The 13172-nt window shown below is 47.9% G+C and overlaps 1 protein-coding gene across 12 annotated transcripts in view; it reads left to right on the plus strand.

Annotated features, from left to right (window-relative positions):
• Positions 1-13172, plus strand: part of NTM (neurotrimin) — a 682503-nt gene that overhangs the window by 635885 nt on the left and 33446 nt on the right. For all 12 annotated transcript variants that reach the window (XM_043533929.1, XM_037882399.2, XM_043533930.1 and 9 more), the window contains one exon: positions 12786-12920. In XM_043533929.1, coding sequence (XP_043389864.1) covers positions 12786-12920 — 135 coding nt within the window. The remainder of the gene's footprint in view (positions 1-12785; positions 12921-13172) is intronic.

Genomic DNA, 13172 nt, shown 5'->3' on the forward strand with positions numbered 1-13172 from the left:
AGTTTATGGAGGAGATGGTATGATGGGATAATATAGTTTTGGCAATTAATTGATCTTTAAATATTCATGGTAAATAGGCCCAATGGCCTGTGATGGGATGTTAGATAGGGTGGGATCTGAGTTACTGCAGAGAATTCTTTCTGAGGTATCTGGCTGGTGAATCTTGCCCGTATGCTCAGGGTTCAGCTGAACGCCATATTTGGGGTCGGGAAGGAATTTTCCTCCAGGGCAGACTGGAAGAGGCCCTGGAGGTTTTTTGCTTTCCTCTGTAGCATGGGGCCCGGGTCACTTGCTGGAGGATTCTCTGCTCCTTGAAGTCTTTAATCCACGATTTGAGGATTTCAATAGCTCAGACATAGGTGAGAGGTTTATCGCAGGAGTGGGTGGGTGAGATTCTGTGGCCGGCGTTGTGCAGGAGGTCAGACTAGATGATCATAATGGTCCCTTCTGACCTTAATATCTATGAACCTATGTGTACGTACAGCATCTAGCACAATGGAACCTTGATCTCGGTTAAGCCTCTAGAAGCTACAATAATACTAATTAATAGTAGCTAGATACTTGAAGCTGGATCCTGCAGTCTCCGAAAGGGCAAAAGCAAGTGCTGAAATACAGTGCAAGACCGGTATTTCAGTACTCTGCTGTATTACTGGCCCACCTTTGCAGGCTCTAGACGTCCAAATTGTTTGGATAAGAATCAGATCTTGTGTGTACCCATCCAAAGTGACTTGGATTCCCATGCCCTCTGTGGTTCACCCCTCTGTAGGTTTATCATCATGCACTTATCTCCGACTTCTGCACTATCAAAGCATAAAGGGAAGGACTTGGGAGCCTTTATCTCTGATATTTCCCTCGCTTTTGTGGGTGGAAGGCTGACCCTCACCATTAATTTTTAACAAAGTCTGTTGCATGCAGGAAACACACTGGAGCTTACTTATAATGGGCTCAAACCACACGCTAGCACTGTGGCTCCCTGCACTCTAATGGCTAATTCTTTTGGCATGAGATCCAATAAGGTGCATGCTCACTAAGCTACTTCTGTGCACTCAGAGAAAGGTCTTTTGTTAATTAGAAAGTGGTTCATTATCTTTGCTTTGCAGAAACTGGAGTGAAATTTGCTCACGGGAGTATCTGAAGGCCACTGGCTGTGTCCTTACTTTATCAGCAGGCAGCGCTGTGCTACTGAGAAGCCAATTCTAGGTCAGCCATAAAAGGGAGGACCTTTTTGCAGCACGCTTTACTGTACAACCCATGGAATATAAAAGTGTGATTTTTGTGTCTCCAAAGGATATTGATTTTGGGGTAACGCCTTCACATCTTGCCCTTCAGTTGTGCTAGGACTGATGAACTCAGCAGTTTTAGCCGTAAACCGGTCCGGTGGGGATTCCAGCTTTGGACCTCGGAAGCATGTGGATGTTAACAATTCATCACAGTGCGGAGGAGCCTGAGATGATGTAACGATGCAGTGGTTCACCCCCTTTCTAAGGTCTGGAGTGCAGCGTGAGCTGCAAACAGTGCACTTTAGGGCTGGTTTGTGACTGGTGTGTGCATTCTGGTTATAGTAGACACACACACGTGTGTGTGTGGCGGGGCGTGGAGTGAGGGGAGGAATTCAGGGACACAGAATGTAGATGGAAATCAAAGGAGTGGCCATGCGTCAATTTCACAGCCTGCAAACCCATGTCAAAGAAACACATGGCTGCAAATTGGCTTTTTAAATAATATTATGGACAGAGGCAGCACACATGGGTGTGACCCTGTCAGTGTCTGCGTGTGTTCATTCTGTGTATATGTGTGTGTGTACACGCGCATAAAGGAGGCAAATCTTGCACCCTCCACTGGGGCAGGGGAAGAGGATGGAGGCTTGCACAACTGATTAAGAGAGCTTTAAACTAGGAATTTGGGGGAGATGGTTGGGAGATGTCCAGGTAATCTCCACGCCAGATTTTAACATTGAGAGGGAAGAAAATGAAGTAAGAAAGGATACAGCCGGGGGTAGGAGAATGGACATAAGGAGGAAGGGCAGTGTGGATACCAGCCTAATAGGTCATACTGGTGGTAGAGTGTCCATGCCTAATTGGGTGAAGAAAGTGAGTGAGGCCAAACAGCAAAAATTAAGATGTTTGTACACCAATGCGAGGAGCCTAGGTAACAAAATGGAGGAACTAGAGCTACTGGTGCAGGAAGTGAAACCAGGTATTATGGGGTTAACAGAAACATGGTGGAATAGTAGTCACGACTGGAGTACGGGTATTGAAGGGTATCTGCTGCTTAGGAAAGACAGAAATAAAGGCAAAGGTGGTGGAGTAGCATTGTCTATCAATGATGAGGTAGACTGTCAAGAAATAAGAAGTGATGGAATGGATAAGACAGGGTCTGTCTGGGCAAAAATCACATTGGGGAAGAAAGCCATTAGAGCCTCCCCTGGGATAGTGCTTGGGGTGTGCTATAGTCTGCCGGGATCTAATCTGGATATGGATAGAGACCCCTTTAATGTTTTTAATAAAGTAAATACTAATGGGAACTGCGTGATCATGGGAGACTTTAACTTTCCAGATATAGACTGGAGGACAAGTGCTAGTAATAATAACAGGGCTCAGATTTTCCAGGATGCGATAGCTGATGGGATTCCTTCACCAAGCAGTTGCTGAACAAACAAGAGGGGATGCCATTTTAGATTTGGTTTTGGTGAGTAGTGAGGACCTCAGAGAAGAAATGGTTGTAGGGGACAATCTTGGCTTGAGTGATCATGAGCTAATTCAGTTCAAACTGAACGGAAGGACAAACAAAAATAAATCTGCAACTAGGGTTTTTCAAAAGGGCTGACTTTCAAAAATTAAGGAAATTGGTTAGGGAAGTGGATTGGACTGAAGCACTTATGGATCTAAAGGTGGAGGAGGCCTGGGATTACTTCAAGTCAAAGCTGCAGAAGCTATCGGAAGCATGCATCCCAAGAAAGGAGACAAAATTCATAGGCAGGAGTTGTAGACCAACTGGATGAGCAAGCATCTCAGAGAGGTGATGAAGAAAAAGCAGAAAGCATACAGGGAGTGGAAGATGGGAGGGATCAGCAAGGAAAGCTACCTTATTGAGGTCAGAACATATAGAGATAAAGTGAGAAAGGCTAAAAGTCATGTAGAGTTGAACCTTGCAAAGGGAATTAAAACCAATAGTAAAAAGTTTTATAGCCATATACATAAGAAGAAAAAAAGGAAAGAAGAGGTCGGACCGCTAAACACTGAGGATGGAGTGGAGGTTAAGGATAATCTAGGCATGGCCCAATATCTAAACAAATACTTTGCCTCAGTCTTTAATGAGGCTAATGAGCGTAGGGATAATGGTAGCATCAGAAATGGGAATGAGGATATGGAGGCAGATATTACCACATCCGAGGGAGAAGCCAAATTCGAACAGCTTAATGGGACTAAATCGGCGGGCCCAGATAATCTTCATCCAAGAATATTAAAGGAACTGGCACATGAAATTGCAAGCCCATTAGCAAGAATTTTTAATGAATCTGTAAACTCAGGGGTTGTACCGTATGACTGGAGAATTGCTAACATAGTTCCTGTTTTTAAGAAAGGAAAAAAAAGTCATCCGGGTAACTATAGGCCTGTTCGTTTGACATCTGTAGTATGCAAGGTCTTGGAAAAAAATTTGAAGGAGAAAGTAGTTAAGAATATTGAGGTCAATGGTAATTGGGACAAAATACAACATGGTTTTACAAAAGGTAGATCGTGCCAAACCAACCTGATCTCCTTCTTTGAGAAAGTAACAGATTTTTTTAGACAAAGGAAACGCAGTGGATCTAATTTACCTTGATTTTAATCAGGCGTTTGATATGGTGCCACATGGGGAATTATTAGTTAAATTGGAAAAGATGGGGACCAATAAGAAAATTGAAAGGTGGATAAGGAACTGGTTAAAGGGGAGACTACAGCGGGTCATACTGAAAGGTGAACTGTAAGACTGGAGGGAGGTTACCAGTGGAGTTCCTCAGGAATCGATTTTGGGACCAATCTTATTTAATCTTTTTATTACTGACCTCGGCACAAAAAGTGGGAGTGTGCTCATAAAGTTTGCGGATGACACAAACTTGGGAGGTATTGCCAATTCAGAGAAGGACCGGGATGTCATACAGGAGGATCTGGATGACCTTGTAAACTGGAGTAATAGTAATAGGATGAAATTTAATAGTGAGAAATGTAAGGTCATGCATTTAGGGATTAATAACAAGAATTTTAGTTATAAGCTGCGGACGCATCAATTAGAAGTAACAGAGGAGGAGAAGGACCTCGGAGTATTGGTTGACCACAGGATGACTATGAGCCGCCAATGTGATATGGCCGTGAAAAAAGCTAATGGGATCTTGGGATGCATCAGGCGAGGTATTTCCAGTAGAGATAAGGAGGTGTTAGTACCGTTATACAAGGCACTGGTGAGACCTCATCTGGAGTATTGTGTGCAGTTCTGATCTCCCATGTTTAAGAAGGATGAATTCAAACTGGAACAGGTACAGAGAAGGGCTACTAGGATGATCTGAGGAATGGAAAACCGGTCTTATGAAAGGAGACTCAAGGAGCTTGGCTTGTTTAGCCTAACCTAAGAAGGCTAAGGGGAGATATGATTGCTCTCTATAAATACATCAGAGGGATAAATACCAGGGAGGGAGAGGAACTATTTAAGCTCAGTACCAATGTGGACACAAGAACAAATGGATATAAACTGGCCATCGGGAAGTTTAGACTTAAAATTAGATGAAGGTTTCTAACCATCAGATGAGTGAAGTTCTGGAACAGCCTTCCAAGGGAAGCAGTGGGGGCAAAAGACCTATCTGGCTTCAAGATTAAGCTCGATAAGTTTATGGAGGAGATGGTTTGATGGCATAACGTGATTTTGGCAATTAATTGATCTTTGACTATTAGTGGTAAATAGACCCAATGGCCTGTGATGGGATGTTAGATAGGGTGGGAACTGAGTTACTACAGAGAATTCTTTCCTGGGTATCTGGCTGGTGAGTCTTGGCCACATGCTCAGGGTTCAGGTGATCGCCGTATTTGGTGTCAGGAAGGAATTTTCCTCCAGGGCAGACTGGAAGAGGTCCTGAGAGTTTTTCACCTTCCCCTGCAGCGTGGGGCACGGGTCACTTGCTGGAGGATTCTCTGCACTTTGAAGTCTTTAAACCACGATTTGAGGACTTCAATAGCTCAGACATAGGTGAGAGGTTTATTGCAGGAGTGGGTGGGTGAGATTCTGTGGCCTGCAGGAGGTCAGACTAGATGATCATAATGGTCCCTTAAAGTCTATGAGAATGAGAGCCATCTGGCTGTGGAATTGGTATGTTTCTGCTGTACAAGAGGGGAAACATGTTATAGGGATGGGATTCTTGTGCAGGGCAGAGCTCAGCTCTGTGAGTCTCCATGAGGGGTGCCTTTGGGTAAGGCGTGAGGCTGGAGGATGTACTGCTATGCAGATCCTATGGCCACTCACCATGGAGCAGCTGTGCTTACCTGCCAGGGAGGAGGATTCCTCTCCACTTAAGACTCACAGTTCCCGGTCCCCAGGCGAGTCACAGGTGCTGGAGAGATTGCCATGGGCCATGTTTAGCCACACAACGAGTGTTCCGCAAAATGCACATACGCATGAAAACATGTGAGCACATCTGCAAACCTGTGCTAATGTGCAATGTGTGTATACTCGTGTACATGTTTGCATACTCATCTGTGCAGTGAACACATGCATATCTTAGAACGTGTGTGTGCATCAGTATCTATGCAGGTGTGTGGGTATATTTTGGTGCCTTATACTATAATGATCGGGACATGATAAATAGACAGACAGACAGACAGATACCCTATTGAGCAATGCTGCCAGTCTGCATGATCATATTCACTGCTCAGATGCTGCAGTGATGGGTTCTCGTACGGTTGCCTACAGGAGGCGGACAGCTGTGGAGGGGGTGTATTTGAGCATGCAGTGTGCATATTTTCCATATTCACACAAGTAACCGTGCGTGAGATGTGACCAGCCACCCACCTCGAGCCATAACTTATTTGGATGGCAAACCCCCGCACACACCATCATTAAGGTGCTTCTCGGAGCTGCATCGCCCTGGGCGAGAGGAGAGGCAGGAGAGCTGTAGGACTTGGTGTCCTCTCATCTCCCCAGATCCAGCAGCCAAGTGCCCCGTCTCCCTGGGGGAACCTGTGAGCACTCCCCTCACCGCTGGCACTCAATCCCAGAAACAGCTGTCCGGAGCTAATTTATTTCCTAATGCGTCGGCAATGTTAATTTATAAATTACACTGGTAATTCGAGCTATTATTAATTTCAGATGGTGTAGGGCAGGCCTAATTAAAATATGACACCAGTTGCCACACATATGTACCAAGGACTACCGTTTAAAATTAATAGGAATATTAAGTGTGACACTGGTCTCAGAGATGCTTTGCACAGTAATTATAGCAGCCCGGCTGCAGGAGATCTGATAAAGGCGATAGCGAGATTTCAAAGAAATAAATACAAAAATCCCACTCTCTCCCTGTTCTGGGGCTATTACGGAAAGCTGCTGCTGCTTTTTTTTTTTCCTTCTTCTTCTTCTTCTTCTTTCAAGGTCAAACACACTTTTTCATTTGAAACAGGGCACAGGAATGGCACCACGGGACGCACAGATTTAATAACCTGAATATTTTTTTTCATACGAGCTACTTATGAACATCGGGTAGGGGCACAGCCAGTATCAAGAACCAGCTGGCCCCCTCTGTGCTGCAGTCCCAGCTTGCTGGTGAAGACGCTTTGGAGAGGTTTGGCACATGGCTGGGAGACCTCCGAGGACCACTGCAGGAGGTGGTGGTGGTGGTGGTTCAGTAGATGATGCTCTTCGGCCGGCCCTGAGCCAATACAACAGCGTGGTGTTTGAGGGTGGCTGAGTGAAAGGGGCTGCGGTTGGTGGTTATCGCATGACCAGTGTCACACCCTTCCATCAAGGGGCAGAGTTGGCTCTTCATTCCTGCCCATAAACATGCCGGAGAGCCTGTCTGTGACAGCTGTCAATGCCCAGGTGTGAGGCATGTATTTTTTTTTTTTGCATGAACAACAGCTCTTTGTCCTCAGAATATGATACTCCATTTCCAGTCCATAATTTGAAAAGATGGTTCTGCTCCTCCTGATGCTTAGCTTTTGTCTGTTGGCCACCCTGCTAGTTCGCTCTAGACTACTGGGGGTCCTTTTCCAAAGCCTCTTTGGTTTCCATCAGTGTCACTGTTGAAACTGGGAGCTCGTGCAGCATGCTAATGGAGTCGGTGCCCTGATCCCCTTCCCCCAACTTGCTGATGCTGCCCAGCGCAGGGTGTCAGCCAACACCGGAAGTCACCCTGGACAACATCTGATCTCTGCCGGGTAGTGCCGGAGGTGCCTCAACATACGCTGCCGTCTCTTTGGAGCACTGGGAAGGAGCTTTGCCATGATTGCCTGGGGGGGTTTCTGATCTGATTGCACTATTACTGGGTGGCCAAACATGCACTATGGTGGAATCGCTCCTCTCCAAATACCTCAGCCAGAAGCTCTTTTTCTATTTGGGCGTACCGCTGTTCAGCCTCTGACAAGGCCGTGATGGGGTGTATCAGCCCCACACTGGTACAGCAGGGGTTAACCCTTCTCTCTTAGCCGAGGAGACCACACACACCCCCGGCTCTGCTGGGCATGCTCCAGCTGGAAGCAGGACATAAAAGCCAGCAGAACAGCTCAGTCTGGGCCGACCGCTGGCGGGGAAGGAGGGGTGTCGCCAGCTCCTGAGGGAGGAATGCCTGCACTCCAAGTCGCAGAGGCCAGCCAGTTGGAGACGGACCCCGACACACCGGCATGGGACGTCATGGAGAGGGGAAAGACTGGAGAATCCCAGAGAGGGAGGACTCCAGAGACTTGGGTAGGAAGTGACCCCGGGGAGGTTTTGCGGGGAAACCCGACCAAGGTCGGTGTGTTTCAGTTGGACCCCCGCCAAGCTGGTGGTGGGCAAACCCACCTCCGATAGGGCCCTGGGTTGGGACCCGGTGGAGAGGGTGGGCCTGGATCCCCCTATCCTGGCCGCTACCCACCCTGGGGTGATGGCCCCGCTCGCCACTTGTATTGACTCTGGCCATTGGGCCGCACTGCCCTGACAGCAAGGGCTGTGGTATTGATTTTGGCTGATAGGCTGCACTGCCTTGCTATCAAGGGCCGCATCAAGGACTGAGGCCTGTGGGCCATGCAGCCCCAAGACCCGGGGCTCCCCTTCAAACTTGATTGCGGGGTGCTGAGGCACCTCTCCCCTGCCCCCACACGGTGATGGGGTGTATCAGCCCCGCGACAGGGGCTCTGCTGGCATAAGCGACAAAAGAGGAGCATCACCTTTCTCCGATGCATCACCCTGGAGTCTCAGTGGTTCTCCTGGCTGGTAGTACTTCAGGACAGGGGCATCTGTTATAATTTGTTTCACAGTGTCAAATGCTTGCAGTTGGGGACCTGCCCAGTCCCATTCAGCATCCTGCCTTGTGAGCTGATGCTGCAGTGTGGACAGAACTTGGTCAGAAAATTTATCATGCATATGAAGTGCAGTATCGATTTCATAGCCACTAGAGCTGGCATGTTTTCTGACTGCCTTCAGCTTTTGGGGATCTGTTTTCAGTCCCTCTGCTGTGAGCAAATGTCCAATATATGTCACCTCATGTTGTCTGAGTTGCATTTTTTCTCAGTTGAGTTTTAAGTTCTTGTCCCTGCATCACTGTAGAAAAACTTGTTGTTTTCTGCAATGGTCCCAGTCAGCTCCTGAATCACTGCTCCCTTCACCTACAGTAAGGATATCATCTGCAATTACTTTCACCGCAGGCAGTCCTTCCAGCGCTTGGGCGAATTTTCTCTGCAACACCTTTGGTGTTGGGCTTATGCCCGTCAGCATGCGCAGCCATCTGTGGCAACCAAATGGCATTGTAAACATTGTCAGCATACCGGACTCTTTATCCAGGCTCATGTGCCAAAACCCATTCCTCACATCACAGAACACAAAGATTCTGGCTTTGGGAGGTTGTGGGCTGTGAATAGTGGCATCTTTTCAATACTCAGTTGAGTGGCTTTGGGTCTAGGCAGATGCATAATTTGCCTGATAACTTCTTTACCACCACTGTGCTGCTTACCCAAGCTGTGCTGGCCTCTACAGGTGCTATGATGCCCCTGCTCTGCAGGCTTTCAGGCTCCCTGTGTACTGGATTACATAGTGCCACTGTAATTTTCCTTCATGGTAAGCACACCGAATCCACAGCAGGGTCTAGTTCTAGTTGCAGCTTTCCTGCAAGGCCTTTGAAAATATCCCCATGTGCTTCTTAAATGGTCTCCATTGTCCATGGGTCTCCCTCTTTTGCATTGCAGCTGAACCTGATCGGCTCCATCGCTTGCATGGCCATACTTCCCAAGCGGGATCTGTGGTGCTTACCTTCTACCACCACAAAGTTGAGCTGGAAACAACTGTTATATTTTGGATCAGTTGTTATGAGGTCACATTTTCCTATGGGCTGCATTGTGCTCTTTGTACATTATTTGCTTGCATCTACTGTTTGTAAAGCATGTGTTTTAGTCCAATTCACCGCAACAAATCAAATAATCATAAAAAATGTAGGACAGGATGGGACCTCAATAGGTCCTCTAGTTCAGTCCTCTGCACTGAGGCAGGACTATGTATTATCTAGACCATCCTGACAGGTGTTTGTCTAACCTGCTCTTAAAAACGTCTAATGACAGAGATTCTACAACCTCCCTAGGTAATTTGTTCCGGTGCTTAACAACCCTTATAGTTAAGAAGCTTTTCCTCATGTCTAACCTAAATCTCCCTTCCTGCAATTTAAGCCCATTACTTCTTGTCCTTTCCTCAGTGGATAAGGAGAACAATTTATCACCCTGCTCTTTGTAACAACTTTTTACCTTCTTGAAGACTGTTATCATGGCCTCCCTCAGTCTTCTCTTCTCCAGAGTAAACAAATTTTTTCAATCTTTCTTCATAGGTCATGTTTTCTAGACCTTTCATCATTTTTGTCACTCTTCTCTGGACTTTCTCCAATTTGTCCATATCTTTCCTGAAATGTGGGGCTCAGAACTGGATACAATACTTCAGTTGAGGCCTAATCAGCATGGAATAGAGCGGAAGAATTACTTCTCGTGTCTTGCTTACAATACCCCTGCTAATACATCACAGAACAATATTTGCTTCTTTTTTTTTTTGGCAACAGTATTACATGCTTGGCTTATATGTGGTTTGTGACCCACTATAACCCCCAGATCTTTTTCTGCAGTTCTCCTTCCTAGGTAATGGTTTCCCATTTTGTGATTGTTCAATTGATTATTCCTTCCTAAGTGGAGTACTTTGCATTTGTCCTTATTGAATTCCATCCTATTTATTTCAGACCATTTCTCCAGTTTGTCGAGCTCTAATTCTAATCCTGTCCTCCAAAGTTCTTGCAACCCCTCCCATCTTGTTATCATCTGCAGACTTTATAAGTGTTCTCTCTATGCCATTATCCAAATCATATATGAATATATTGAATAGAACTGGACCCAGAACAGATCCTGGTGGGGTCCTACTCGATATGTCCTTCCAGCTTGTCTGTGAACCATTGATAATTACTCTCTGAGTATGGGTTTCCAATCAGCTTCCCAATGATTTTTCAGTCACGTTGCAGGAGGCCCTGCTATCCAGCTGAAATCGTGGAGGGCGTTTCCCTGTTCACATCGTTGCTTACACAGAGGTTGATATGGTCTCTTGTTGCCTTCCTGTCCCAGTAGCCTGAACCTGGGATGCTCTTGGACCCAAAGAGGGAGTCATGACGTCACCACCGCTGTCTGATGTGCTGTCTCGCTCTTGTACTTGTCTGAATGCATCTTTTTGAGACCTTCTGCTCTTGGGCACGCTGCTAAAATGGTCCAGCTTGCCCCGTTCCTTGCAATGCTGTATTAGCGCAGGGCACTTCTTTGTCCGCTCCTGCTGTCTCCCACTGTGGATACATCTCGTTACGGGTACAGACCCCTGGCCACCGGCTCTCCTTGGCTGTTGTCTCACTGCATGAACCATTGGGCACGTTGTGCCTGCTCGGCTTTTCACCCTCTGGCTTGGTCTCTGGTGCTCCACAGTTTCATTCTGCTTTGGGGAAAAATAGCTCTCCAGAGGACTGCTGTGAAGCTTGGGACAGTGGTGAGCGTCAGAGTGCTGCAGACCCCTCTGCCTTGTTCCCCAGTAAGGCAAAGTAAAAGTTTTACTTTCCCGCTGTTGTCGTCCCCCTGCATGGCCAGGCCTGTGTACAGCTCAAACTCCGTCTACTGGGTCCATCGCGGGGCCAGGTTTCTGCTGGCAAAATCCAGGGCTCTGGGGGGCTTCAGCCCGAGCTCCATGGCCCACACTGCCAGCTGCTGGTCTGCAGAGAACTCACAGCTCCCACACCGCCCCCGTGGTTCTCTGTCAAAGCAGGAGGGTGAGCACAGGTTAAGCTGAAGTGGAACTTATTAAATTCTGGGCACTGCTGTGTCCCTGTGTTGCTTCCAGCCTAACTCCCTGCATTCCTTGTTTTTCTGGTGTCCCAGTTACTGCAGGGAATGTGGGCCCTCTGACCATGATACCCAGCTGTGGTGCGCTTGGCATGCTAGCAGGGACTGTATCAAAACGAAGCCCTCCAGAGAGCACAGCCCATAAATGTGTGGCTAAATCTTCAGCAGAACTCAGCCCATTTGGTACTGTTTGGAGCCCTGAGCTCATTGGAAAATCTGGCCCTGGTTGTCTGTAAAGATACGTCAGCCCTTCCCCCTAAATTAGGGGAAAGTCAGGCCTGGAGTCCTGGGACAAATTCCAACATGGGTGATCGCAATCTTCTTGCCTTCGCTCCCACCATCAGAGTCCAATTGTGTGTGGTGTCCTGCACTTCCTCTCGTAAAGCCGGGAGCTGTTTTGCTCGTAGTATGAAGCAGTTGCTACATTTCACACCAGAGGGGGTAGCATTTCTGTGCTGGATGAACTGATAACTGAGTGTGTGTTGTGATCCTTCAGGATGGGAAGGTGCTTTCCAATGGTCAGATCGTATTAATACCCAGCTGATGGTAAAAGGTCCTGGACAAGGGGAATTTCTTGGCTCAGGGTCCTTCTGACATTGGTGTTTAGTTATGGAGATTCAAGCCTGGCGTTTAGACCAAATTGGAATGATCTTTATGGTTTGATGAGGCAGCCTGTTAGCTGAACCAAAGGGATAGCTTGTTATCCACTGCTCCCCCTGTATAGATCCAACACAAAGAATCCCATGTTCAGTGGGTGCGCGAGTCCTCTCGGAGGGTGAACTCTTTAGGATCACAGTCCAGGGGCCTTGCTAGAGAATCGACCATGTCCTTAGGGCCTGATAAATGAATTTCCCCTCTTGACCCAGAAGGGAACGTTTCCACACTGCGGGCTCCAAACCAATGCTACCAGGGTGGAAGTGGGTCTTCTGCACATGGGCCGCCATGGGACCCTGCTAAACCTGGCTCTGCAATTTCTTATTACTCCGTGGCTGGACAGTAGCACTTGAGTTTCTCTCTTGCATCAGACAGAGAAAGGGGTGAAGAGGAGGGTTGGGGAGAAGGGGCCCATGTTAAGAGCTGTGTCAGGAAACCCCACTGGCACTGGAGGTAGGTAGAGCGGCTGAAGGGCCTCCCGCCCCCCCCGCCTTTCTCACGCGTAACTGTTAACCCAGGTGTGGAGCTGCTCCCTAGCCCGTGTTCTCCTTCTCTTTCCGGCCCCTGCAGCTGTGGGTTTCGTGAGCGAAGACGAGTACCTGGAGATCACGGGGATCACCAAGGAGCAATCTGGCGAGTACGAGTGTAGCGCATCCAACGACGTGGCGGCTCCCGTCGTCCGGAGAGTGAAAGTCACCGTGAACTGTAAGTAACCTCGGGTGCCAGCTCTTGGCTGCAGCACAGAGGGGACGCTGGGGGCAGGTGGTTAGCAGAGACAGGGTGGCGGGCAAAGAAAGGAGAGCACCCCTCAATGCGGTGGGGAGGGGAGGAGACCATTGTCCCCTCACACTCGGGCTATATCGCTGCCAAAAGAGAAGGTGCATGGTCTGGGTTTGTGCAGAGGACTCGATGTGTCTGTAAGTGGTTGGGGCTGGGAAGGGCTGTGGGGGAGCTGGG

The sequence above is a fragment of the Chelonia mydas genome, chromosome 22 (genome assembly GCF_015237465.2).
Source record: "Chelonia mydas isolate rCheMyd1 chromosome 22, rCheMyd1.pri.v2, whole genome shotgun sequence".
Taxonomy (NCBI): Eukaryota; Metazoa; Chordata; order Testudines; family Cheloniidae; genus Chelonia; species Chelonia mydas.